The sequence below is a fragment of the Papilio machaon genome, chromosome 28, assembly GCF_912999745.1.
Source record: "Papilio machaon chromosome 28, ilPapMach1.1, whole genome shotgun sequence".
Taxonomy (NCBI): Eukaryota; Metazoa; Arthropoda; class Insecta; order Lepidoptera; family Papilionidae; genus Papilio; species Papilio machaon.
In genome coordinates, this window is record NC_060013.1 from 408,192 (window position 1) to 421,871 (window position 13,680).

The 13,680-nt window shown below is 33.9% G+C and overlaps 1 protein-coding gene across 1 annotated transcript; it reads left to right on the plus strand.

The window, feature by feature from the left end:
• Positions 1-317: 317 nt before the first annotated feature.
• On the plus strand, positions 318-11,985 carry LOC106720894 (UDP-glucose 6-dehydrogenase). Its single transcript, XM_014515700.2, has 2 exons — positions 318-2,104; positions 11,486-11,985. The coding sequence occupies exon 1, from the start codon at positions 662-664 to the stop codon at positions 2,099-2,101; it is 1,440 nt and encodes a 479-aa protein (XP_014371186.1). The 5' UTR covers positions 318-661; the 3' UTR covers positions 2,102-2,104; positions 11,486-11,985.
• Positions 11,986-13,680: the final 1,695 nt, after the last annotated feature.

Below are 13,680 nucleotides of genomic sequence, written 5' to 3' on the forward strand. Positions count from 1 at the left end.
TCAGTCACATGTCACAAAGAAAAACGAAATGAAAACATTGATACGGTGTGATAGAAGCATATTTTACTCTTTATCTACATATTAATTCTTGATAACAAATTAAAGAATTCGCATTCTGTTAATATCTGCTATATTGGAAATTTTATTTATTTACCTTAAAATATATACGAACATAAGAATTTATGAGGTTCTTTAGCTAAAACAAAAACTCACATTTTCATTTCATCAATAAATTACAGTAGTTGGTCATAATTTTAATTTGCTTTGTTTAGTAGGAATACTAACAATGCGTGGCACATCACTATTCCAAATCACGTAGCCAAATGTCAATGACATTTGAGGAAATGTTGAATGTTGCTTGCTGCTTGCATGTCGAGTTGAGCGAGTTGAGTGGTCGCGGTGAAATAAAATGATCGTGTAATCGTCAATTCCGTTAATTGGCTCGAGGCACACGCACTCTGCATAGGCCAGCGCACACCATCTCCGGAACGCGTCCCCTAACAACTTATTTGTTTGAACATCAACTCAAAAATAACTCACAAGAGTGTTAACGGAATAACGAAACAGCCTTCAAAAAGTACAGACGTGTATAAAACAGTAATTTTAAATATTTAAACATTTTCTTTCCTGTTTAAATATAATTATAAATTAAACATTCGAGATGGTGATTGAGAAAATTTGCTGCCTCGGCGCTGGCTACGTGGGAGGACCGACGTGCAGTGTCATAGCATTGAAATGCCCAAACATTAAAGTCACCGTTTGCGACAAGAGTACGGAACGCATCAACCAGTGGAACTCTGATAAACTGCCGATCTACGAGCCAGGATTAGATGAAGTAGTCAAGCAATGTCGAGGTAAAAACTTATTCTTTTCTACGGACATTGCGAAAAGTATTCAAGAAGCTGATTTAATCTTCATTTCGGTCAATACTCCAACAAAAACATTCGGTAATGGTAAAGGAAGAGCTGCGGATTTGAAGTACATCGAAGGTGCTGCCAGGATGATAGCAGATTTGGCTACAAGTAACAAGATTGTGGTAGAAAAGAGCACTGTACCTGTCAAAGCAGCCGAAATAATTATGAAAATACTCCGTGCAAACACCAAACCTGGTGTAGAGTATCAGATTTTGTCTAATCCTGAGTTCTTAGCTGAAGGGACAGCGATAGTAGATCTTGTTGAAGCAGATAGGGTACTTATCGGAGGAGAAGATACACCAGAAGGTCAAAGAGCTGTTCAGGAACTGTGCTGGGTGTATGAACACTGGATACCAGCTAAAAACATATTAACAACTAATACATGGAGCTCGGAGTTATCTAAGCTTGCTGCAAATGCTTTCCTTGCACAAAGAATTTCTAGTATCAACTCCTTGTCTGCAGTCTGTGAGGCTACAGGAGCTGATGTGTCCGAGGTGGCTCGAGCTGTGGGTAGAGATTCACGTATCGGTCCTAAGTTCTTAGAAGCGTCAATCGGTTTCGGTGGCAGTTGTTTCCAGAAAGATATATTGAATTTAATTTATCTATGTGAATGTTTGAATTTATCAGAAGTGGCCGCGTATTGGCAGCAAGTAGTCAACTTAAATGACTACCAGAAGACAAGATTCACACGTAAAGTCATAGAATCTTTATTCAATACGGTCACAGACAAGAAGATAGCTATACTTGGTTTCTCATTTAAGAAGAACACTGGTGACACTCGTGAATCACCAGCTATCTATGTATGTAAGACATTACTTGATGAAGGAGCGAAATTACATATATATGACCCTAAAGTAGAGACTGATCAAATATACTATGAGTTAACAACACCTTATGTAACAAATGAGCCAGAGATAGTCCGTAAGAACATAGAGATACATAACACTGCTTACTCAGCTGTGTCCGGAGCTCACGCATTAGTTCTTTGTACCGAATGGGATGAGTTTAAGGAGTTAGACTTCAAAAAGATATATGAAGTTATGATGAAGCCAGCCTACATCTTTGATGGACGTAAAATCTTGGATCATGAGCAGTTGATAAACATTGGTTTCCATGTTCAGACAATTGGGAAGCGGTTGTCAAGGACTGGCAGCATCAGGGCGCAGGGAAGTCAGACATTGCCTTAAGATGTAAGTTATTTTTCTTTTTAATACTTAATTTGTGAAAGGCACAATATTTTTAAGACCATTATTTTTATTTTTTTAACTTCCATCTTACTATAATATTATAAACTAGCTTTTGCCCGCGACTCCGTCCGCGCAGAATAAAAATAAAAAAAGAAAAGAAAACGGGGTAAAAATTATCCTATGTCCTTTTCCTGGTTCTAAGCTACCTGCCCACCAATTTTCAGTCAAATCGATTCAGCCGTTCTTGAGTTATAAATGGTGTAACTAACACAACTTTCTTTTATTTATATAGATGTATGGATGAATAGATGTATGTATATTTGTCAGAAGTTATCACCAGAATGGCTGCATGAAACTTGATGAAATTTGGCATAGATGTAGAATATAGTCTAGAACACATAGGCTGTTATTTTTTTTTATTCCGCTCGAATGAAGTCGCGGGCGACAGCTAATTGCTACTAAAAGTAGTTGTAAATGAGTTTTTTATGTCTGTATTTATAATTTACTGTACACTTATCACATAGTTACCTGATAAGAGTATGGAGGCTGTATGTTAGCAAATATGATCAAACCACAAAATTATATGTTGAGCAACTATATGCTTAGTGTAAATATAATAAAATTGTGTGGTTTAATTTGATGATGCGATTAAAATTTGTATTAACAGTAAAAAATCTCTGAAATAAATGAGGTCAATTTTTTTTAATATATATGTGAATATATGTTTTTTTACAAGTCTTAAATGCCATATCAATATTAATTTCTTTGGTGGAATTTAAAAAATAAACATAAAGAAGAAGAACATGAGAACATTGGATATGTTTTTTTTTTAAATATACTAGCTTTTACCCGCGACTCCGTCCGCGCGGAATAAAAAATAGAAAACGGAGTAAAAATTATCCTATGTCCTTTTCCTGGTTCTAAGCTACCTGCCCACCAATTTTCAGTCAAATCGATTCAGCCGTTCTTGAGTTATAAATGGTGTAACTAACACGACTTTCTTTTATATATATACTAGCTTTTACCCGTGACTCCGTCCGCGCGGAATAAAAAATAGAAAACGGGGTAAAAACTATCCTATGTCCTTTTCCTGGTTCTAAGCTACCTGCCCACCAATTTTCAGTCAAATCGATTCAGCCGTTCTTGAGTTATAAATAGTGTAACTAACACGACTTTCTTTTATATATATAGATATAGATATAGATTTTTAAATAATTCTATAATATATGCAGGATTTTTTGTTGGCAAAAATGTCAACTTGAATTAAAAACTATTTTTTTAAATATTATATGATGGCAAACGAGAAATCAGCCACTTGAATTCGCCGAAAGAGCAAAGCAACCACAGACCATTGACATCTGCAATTGCAGATGCGTTGCCTACCTTTAATCAACGGAGAAGGGAACGCACAGAAAGAGGATATTTACACTTCCTAAGCATCTCCTCCTCTATCAAAGCCACTTCCCCTTCCCATTCTTTCCTTTTAAGAAAGAGATGGGAAGAGAAACATGACTAAAATGAGTCCTCTTCCGATACGCACACTACGCGGAATGGCTTCCACTTGATGACGTGTCTTCGATGGTCTGGTTTTAGTATCGCAGATGTTATTGCGAGCGTTTACCACAGTAATTTTTTTTACTAAGATGAGTTGTTTTTTTAAAAAGCTAGTCGTGACTCATTCTTACCATTCGTGTCTACTTATATATTCTTATCTCAGCTTTTTAAAGGGAATAGAAAGGGATGATGATAATGCAGTGTAAAGCTATTGTTAAAAGGTTACGGGGTCAACGTTACACAAACGAAGTCTGGAGCGAAAGTGAGTGTTGTGTAATAGACACTGTTTACATGAATTCATTGATATTTAAAACGAGAAATATGCTGCAAAATGTAGAGTGCCTTATTAATCAGATCATTTTGTAAACTGTCATTTTACACTGTTGAAAAATTTGCGAAAAAACATTGTTTTATTTCTCTTTAAAGCTTATATTTTACTAGAATTGAAGATATTTTGTATGACGTATTATATATATCAATTTGAATTATTAATTTTGTATAATGGTACTATTGTGCCGTTTTTAAACGGTTTAAACATTTCATTTTGGTATTCTAACGCTAATTCTTCTTTAATTTACTTTTAAAATACCTTTTCTGTATCGATCTGAATTTATTTTTAATTATCTATATCTGGCCAGTACGCAATAAAGACAGCTAGTTTTTTTTTCTAAATCAACAATTCGCAATCGTAAGAGGTAATTTGAATTAAGAACAGTTTCAAATGCCGTTAGAATCTATTTGGAACGCAGATAGAATAAGGCGTTTTATAATAGAACTAATTTTGCATACACGCGTCTCCTGATTCCTTTGTCGTTGTGGTACATTTTTTTTTTTCTTGAATGTGCAACGGTCGCAAGACATAAAGCCACTTCGTTTGCTTCTTAAAAAGTTGAGTTTTTTTTTCCTTGTAAAGCCAGAAACATATGTTTCTTTTTAAAGCTGAGACAAAAACAACTGTAACATCCTGTACCTTTTACCCGACCAACAAGTCCTTTTTTTATATTCATCTGTAAACTGAACCGCTTTACTTTGAAATGTAAAAAATCTTTTGATCCATATTCCCAGCAGTGTCAAAATTCAGAGTAAGACAATCGGGCTTTCTTTAAACTGTAGGAATGTGGGAAAAAAGAAATTTGTTCTTATCAAGTATCAACATTTCCATACATTCGTAATCTAATATGTATATATCTAATTCGTAATCTAAGCCATTAGTGCTTCCTACAACAATAGGCACTAATTAGTCATACATAGTCAAAATTAAAGCGTTAGCATAATGTGGATAAGGTATTTGTCACGCCATTATTTTTTAATTCGTCACTAATCGATTATAAATGTATACCTAATAAAAATAATTTTTTATCGTTGAGCAACTTTTCGACGTGAGACGAAAAGAGCTACATCTCTTCCTCGATCTGAAAGATGTAACTCTTTTTATCACATGGGATAGCAAGGTTACGGTCACTATAGTGCCCATGATGTTCCGTTATTAACCTCTTGCGTAACCTTTGAATCAAGTCAACTGTAAAGAGCAGGACTATCCATCGATATTGTTGTCTATTAGAGCGTGACTGAATGAATTGTCTCGGATATTTTTTGTTTTTTTTTCATAAAATGACAGACGAGCAAACGGACACCTGAATTCCCAGAAATGGTAAAGCGACTACTGCCCATAGACATCCACAATTGCAGATGCATTGACCTTTAATCGACTGAGGAAAGAGAATATTTTCCCTTCTTATGCGTCTCCTATTCTATCAAATCCACTTCCCCATAAACCTTTCCTTAATAAGAAAAGAGTGGGAAGGTAAAGAGGACTATAATTAAGCCTCCGAAATGCACATACATCTTACGAAACATTTTGGTAGGATCGAATAGGCAAGACATAAAAGCTATTCATGGTTTGTTATAGATAGATAGAACTTATCCATGATTTTGAAACGCAATCTGTGGATAGACTACATGTTACATTTCGATTGCATCCTATCTGTAACCGTAGTTATTATAAACGACCGTTACGCGTTAGTTAAGGACTTATTGAATTCTACGTACTTATAATGTATAAGTGTTCTTGGAAAGCTTAAGTATGGTATTTCTTAACTTATTATACTTGGTTATTTATATGTTTACTAGCGGTCCACGGTGACTTCGTCTGCGCGGAAAAAAAACTTAATTAGTCAGTTTTGTGTTCTAGTTATGTTCTATATACGCTAAATTTCATCAAGATCTGTAGAGCCGTTCTGGAGATACCTTCAAACAAACATCCATCCATCTAAACATTCGCATTTATAATATTAGTATGTCTACAGCGATAATTTAATGACTTTAAATACAGTAGTGAAAAAGGCCAGTCCACCTTATGACTGTCGTTGGGCTTTGGTTTTTTGCTCGGGTGCCATAGAGGAATTTATAATGGTAAGAATTATTTACTGTATGTGTATAAATGACCGGAAATGACTTGTAACACATGGCGATGTTGTTTATGCGAAGACCGGGAATAGATTACATCTCGCTACAAATTCAGTTACCAGATTTTATTTTAAGTAATAGTTACTATTAGAGCGTCTGTGGCTCTGTGGTTAAGCACTTGACTTGCAATCTGCAGGTCCTGAGTTCGAATTCCACCATATACCAATTTTTTATTTATTTACATAAGTACATTTATCTGACATTCTTACTGTGAAGGAAAATATCGTGATGCTGCACATATCTGATTAGAAATTCAATGATATATGTGAAGTCAACTCACACTGAGTCAACATTGACTATGTCCTAGTCATCTCTAACTTAGGGTAGACTCTGAGACCCTCAGTGGGGGTGTATAGTGAACTGATGATGATGATAATATTGTAAGTTATAAAAGTTATATTGAGGAAGAATGCTTTGTTGAATTCTTTGATACCTCAATTCAATACACAGGATGTTCGACATTGTATCTTTTTATATTTTTTTTCACTTTGAAAACATAAGTTGTGTTTTTAAAAGTACTTTAATCTTAGTAGTGAATCTTTTAATTAGTGGCATATAAATATCGTATTATATTTAAATCCAATACCATAACGAGAAGGTCTTTGTTACTCAACATCGTATAAAACGTGAGCCCCTGTACATATTTAATTAATTAAATTGACGTATGAATCGTGATGGACTGACCCTGTGACGTCACTCAATGAACTCATACAAACGCCATTCGACCTTGAACATATGACCTTTTTATATAAATTCTAAGAAGGTTTTATGCAACTTTTTGGCAGTGTTGAGTTAAAAGCTTTACCATGAAATTCGACTGAAGATAGACTTATAAACATATGGCTATTTCTGATATTTCAAAGAGAGTGAAAGAGATGACTATGTTTTTCTTTGCAAGCGCTTTGAAACCAACGTTTAATTTCTGATAGCACATTTAATGTACATACCAAATTCGTATTTCGAATTTATTCGTCAATTTTTAAAAAAATTGTTGTGAAATTCAAAAACATTTTTTTCAAATTTGTGTAACAGTTCCCGTGATTAGCGCTTTCAATCTCTTCTACTTCAGAAAAATATTATGAAAAAATATATTTAACACTAGCTACCGCCAGCGACTCCGTCCGCACGGAATTAAAAAATGATTGTAGCCTGTGTGTTCTTCCAAACTATGTTCTACATCTGTGCCAAATTGCACGAAGCATGCAGTTGTTCTGGAGATATCTTCAAACAAACATCCATACATCCATCCATCTAATAAATCATATGCATGCAATAATTCAGTCCTTTTAATATTGAAAAAAAAAACTATTAAATTACAAAATAACGTCACTTTTTTTTATCATGACAACCCTGATATTATTTTATCGATATTGCCAGCCCTAATGATAGCACAACAGTACATCCTTGACACGTTTCGTTTATTTGTTCTAACCAATATTATGCGTCGAGGAAAATAATCCAAACGTCTTGTATGTAGACAAAGCCTTTGACAATATTCACTTGTAACTTGTTATTTAAAACACGATTTGTTTGTTAAAAAAAACATCGACTGATATTCTAAGATCCTTCGTATACAAGACAACGTTAATCTTCGAAATTAATACTTTACAGTCGCGTCGCGTGTATCGCGTTGTCGCTCCGGAAAACGTTGAATCGTCGACGCCAGTTGTTTTTTCGGTCAGTACAGGTATAGCGACATGTTAACTGCATTTGCTCCGCCATCTTGAAAATCAGCGACTTTACTGACGTCGATCTTGAAAGATTGCGAACAACACCTTTTGGGATGACAGATAGAAATGTCGGCGATCCGTGCTGTGTACCCAACCCTAAGAAAACGTACTGCGTTTTTCGCTTAGCGACTAAAATCGTTGGGTTTCAGAGATTTACATGCATTGTGTACGAATGGCTTGAGGACACTCAAAGTAATTCAATGTCACCTCACTCGTCGAAATCAGTTGTGTTATTTAGGCCACAGGTGAAAATGTAATCTCATATGGACTAGGTGTAAAATCATTACCCTCCCGAGTCATTCGGGTGAAAACAAAACTAGATTAATCGTTATTTTCGGCTATCGGAGCTTATTAGCTTAAGTGAGTTATTTTAGAGTATAGAGCGTCGGTGGCTCAGGGGTTAAGCACTTGACTTGCAATCTGCAGGCCTTGAGTTCGAATCCCGCCATGTACCAATGAGTTTTTCTATTACCATATGTACATTTATCCGACGTTCGCATCTTGAAGGAAAACATCATGTCGCTACCCGCACATTTATGTGAATTCATGTCACGTTCCGTCTCCCGAAATGGGAAAAACTGGATTGCGGAGGTTCATTTGGCCACTCAAAATAGAGGTCCGTGATGTCTGCCTACCCCTCTGGGTAACAGGCATGAGTTGTGTTTAGACTATTCGTCGATAGGAGGTAGGCAACGCATCTGAAAATCGTATGTATTCAAGTAGCCGCTCGCTCGTTTTCCACCTTATGATAAAAAAAAACTCTATTTTTTGTCATAAACGTGCTCTGAACGTAGAAAATAAAATATGTGTACATTTGATAAGATACCTTGCGAGAAATTTATCTAGAAATTAATTTATCGTGTCCATTGATAACTAGAACTTGTTTCTTTTTATTTAGTTATTTTTTCGCAATTAGAATAGTTGTAGAAATTATAGAATAGATATAAGTCAATAAATTGATAAAAAATACAAAGTATAGTAGAATTAAATTGAAATGAGGTATTATATTAACATACTAGCAATCGCACGCGACACCGTGTGCGGAATTAAAGAAACGTAATAAGTAGTCATATGTTCCTCCAGACTATGTTCTTTAACTGTGACAAATTTCATCAAGATCTGTTGAGTAGTTCCAGAGATAACTTCAAAACAAACATCCATCTTTAAAAACATTCACATTTATAATTTGATATAATGTTGTTTATTGCCTAAGGTTTGAACTTTTTTCATATAAAAAACATATTTCATATGTGACATCGTGATATACGAAAAAACTATTTATTTTTGTCTATAGAGATATTTATTCCGGGTTAATCTCCGGAACGACTGGATCGATTTTGACGGGACTTTGACGAGAATAGCGTTGCCAGGCGTCGACATAGGTAGGCTTTTTGATTGCGTGTCCGGCCAAAATAAATGTCCGAGTTGTCCGGCTTTTGTTATGCTTTTTACATTTCCCAAACGAGAATGTATCTATTAATACTGAGACAAAGTTTTAAATAATATAGGTGTCCTACCTTTCTACCCAAATGTCCGGCCAAACTGTCTGGTCTGTACGGCTAGTAGGTTTGACGACCTGGCAACCCTAGACGAGAATATAGCTGATGCACGCAAGCATGTTTATAGTCTACATTTTTGATTCTCTGTTGACGAAGTCTTTTGATATAATTATGTTATTGTTCACCAAAACTCGTGATATATTGTATAACTCTTATTTTGTCAACTATAGTCATATATACATACATACATACATACAAAGATAATTATTACTATCAGTATATACTATGTAACTTGTTTCCTTGAATAAATTAGAGATTACAAAATTTGTTGCTAATTAAAATTTTATCTGAACATGTCAAAGTAAAAGCTTGTTATTGATAATTACAGTATAATTTTCCTGTTCCTAAACGTGGTTTGTAATGAAAAAAATGTCTGTTAACAAAAAAAAAGTAGCGCTCATTCGTCGTTAACATACTTACTATAGCAAAAAGTGTCGTGACAACTTTTCCTAAGAATTTTTTCCGTCTTTCACAACGCGCGATAAGGAATTTCGTTCCAAAACATGTTTTTATAAAAAAATACAGTCCTACTTAATATTTGAAATGCGAATGTTTAGATGGATGTTTGTTAGAAGGGCTCCGGAACAGCTCAACAGATCTTGATGAAATTTGTCAATAGAACATAGTCTGGAAGAACACATAGGCTAATGCATAATGTTATTTTAATTTGAAATGTTCATATTTATGATATTGTAGCTATCACAAGTAGTTACCAGTCGCTCGTTCCAGTGACCTACTGTGTCTCAGATAAATTGCACAGTTCGTTAGTACCCAACTCCAATGAACACATTATATGTAAACTTATATCAAAACATATTATGATGTCTCCTGCAATATGCGTTTCAAAACTAAAAGATAGTTTTTAATGATTCGCTATGGATTTCCGTTATTCAGAGTTTTTGTGCTATTTCTGAATTTTTTTGAGTAATTATTTTATAGTCAAACAAGGAATGAATAAGGCATAAAAAAAACATGACAATTAGCTACAGTACAAGGATCTTGTTGTTGAGGGCGCTAGTGTGCTGTCGTAATCCTGTTTGACTTATGTCCACCGGTTCAGATAACTTTGTCGGTCGTCTCTTTTTAAAAACTGTAAAAAAAGACTACTCTATCAAGGGCCTTGCCTTTAATTACATCTATTTTTTGACGGCTTTATTCACACAATTAAATCAATAAAACTAAAGATATAAACCTAAATAGCATTTCCTGTATGAATCAGTGCAATCTACACACAATCAAATAGATAAAAAGAAATATTTCATTGTTGTTATCTTATATTATTATTGTACATAAATACGTATTATAAAAATAATCGTAAAATGATTAAACGTTTATTGTTTTCCCGCGCTTTTATTGTCTGTGCAAATTAGATATATTATTATTACGGATTTGAAAAAAGAATTGTAGACCGACAAAGTTATCTGACCCGGTGGGTAAATGACAAACTTAATTATCCTAGCTCACTAGTGCCTTCCTATCACAAGATTCTTATCGTATTGAAGCTGTCTTTTCATGTAATTTTCTATGTCTTTATTTTTTCTGATACTACTAAGCGCGATACTAGCGCCTCTCTCACCAGGTCAGAATAGCTGGTTATACTAAACTTATTAAAACAGATTCAGTATTTTGCAGCTTTACTTTTGGGTAACTCTTTTTAATTTTTTATCTGTAGTTTCTAGGATTAATAAAAATGTTGTTTTTATTATTAAACTAGCTGTCGTCCGCTTGACTCTGTCTAAGCGGCTTTAAAAATTAAACTTAGTAAGTAGCTTATGTGTTCTTCCAGGCTATGTTCTACATCTGAGCCAAATTTCATCAACATCCGTTAAGCCGTTCGGGAACATCCGCATCTATATATATAAAAGAAAGTCGTGTTAGTTACACTATTTATAAATCAAGAACGGTCGAACTGATTTAGCTGAAAATTGATGGGGAGGTAGCTTAGAACTAGGAGACGGACATAGGAACTTTTTTATCTTGTGTGCATTTTATTTATTCCACGCGGACGAAGTCGCGGGTAAAAGCTAGTTTATAATATTAGTAAGATTACTAACATATGTATTCTTTATTTGCAGGTAAATTAGTTGGCGAAGAAACAGGAACAATTTAGATGTAAGGAACTCTAAGACTATTACACTAATCCAGTGGTTGTCGACTTAACAAAGGAACAGGACTCTATAAGTGAATATTTAATAAATACATACACATAGAAAAGGTTGACAAACCCCCGATCTGATTTTATTTTTCCAGACATTTTACGAAATAAGTAGATAGAACAAATCATAGTGAATTAATAAATAAGAAATAGACAATTCCCCGCCAATATAATACTTTACACAGACAATAAATGTCATAATAGGGCTTTTAAGACCAGTTGTTTTAAGTGGTGACGTAACGACGTTATAACTGCTAAATAGCAGTTATATTTTGAGCCTATTGTTTGCAGTACACTATTTGCAATACTATTTTTAATTGAAATATGTTATCTATAATGTTAAATAAATTCTAGGTCTCACATTTTTAAATAATCATTTTTTTACAACACATTCAATCACTGCCTATCTTTAATATGAACCCTCGACTTTAATCTCTGAAGTTACTTAAGAAAAAAAAAAGTTATTTTATTCCTTTTTATTATAGATAAGAGTTGCTATATTTTTGCTTTTAAATATGATTTTCCTTATTTTAAATGAATTTATATTTTATAAATAAAAATGAAATGTATTACAAGAAAATTACTTGGCTTCGATGGCTTTTTTAAAAATATTCTTAATCATGTATTTTTATATTTAACTAGTTTTAAATAAGACGTAATTAGGGTTATTTTTGCTTGACCGGTCTTTCGCGGTAAAAAAATTGCCACAGATGATCTATTTGTACGATATGACATTTAATTTTTTTTTAACCGCGTTGAATAATACTTTGACATTTAGCAGTAAAGTACAGAAATATTTTAAAAATTATTGCGTTCAAATCTTAAAATTAATCGTAAAATAATTATACTTATTTATCGGACAGCGTCCGCCCTTTGTGCGCAATTAAAAAAAAAAGGATCTTTGATAAATTTAATCAAATACTTTTGTGTTGGTTGTTTTGTAGAAAATCAACGAATCTTACTGATGTTTTAAATGCGAATGGATGAATGTATGTTTGTAAGAAGTTATCGTAACGGTTCAACGTATCTTAATGAAATTTGGCACAAATATAGAACATAGTTTGGAAGAAAGCATAGGCAACTAATAAAGTTTTTTTAATTCACCGCGATTGGTGTCGCGGGCGACAGCTAGTATTAGAATTAATAGATAGACAATTGAATACGACGCCATCTTTACCAAGCGCAGTAATTGTCACCTTGACATTTGGAAGTGATGATAAATTGGCGCGAAAATTTGCATAGGTACCGCAATGTTGCAAAACCTTCGTTTTTTTAGTAGAAAATGTATTTTTTTGCAAATTAAAATTATTTTTATCGGGTATTTTGCATTGTAATAATTTATTACAAGACAATTAAACTATAAATAAAAGCGTAAATGACACATTATTTATCATTAAAATCTTATCACACGGATTATTTTTTAAAACAGCATACTTTAATGGAATAATGTCATTCAAATAATGATAACATCGAAATGCATTTGTCAATCATTTCTTTTGATTAATTCGATTCCGTAGCGGAATTCCTCGATAATTAGCATTTAAACAATTCATATGTGAAATGAGGAAGGAATGAATAAAATTTGTTGTAATTCTAGGAAATTAAACAATGACTCGCTTTGACGCGGACAAAATGGCGGGAAATTTACGCGCCTTATCACAAATAAGTAAGATTGGGAAGAGGAGGTGAAATCTAAAGGGGAGATGATAAATAGGAATAGATCCTTATTTTAGTCTGTAATCTCTGTTCATATAAAGCCAACAGAACAACACACAACAGCAGCTGTTTACTTGTAGCTCTATGTGACCTCTTAGTTAGCCGCCATTTTGTTAAAAATTGTTACCTAAAATTACAAGATTTCGGGCGCGTAATCGAAAGTTATATTATGACCTTTGTTAACGGCTTATATCATTGTTATTAAATAAGTCGTAACAGTTATACAAGTTAGCAACGCATCTACAGTTGCGGATGTCTATGGGCAACGGTTACCTTGTTAGTCAGGCGTATTCATGTCGCTTGCTCGTTTGCTCATTTTTTCTGGAATGCTAATGAGTGATGATTTTAGATTAAGGCGCAACGTCAATAAGTTGGTTTGGTCTACGAATGAGTTGACAC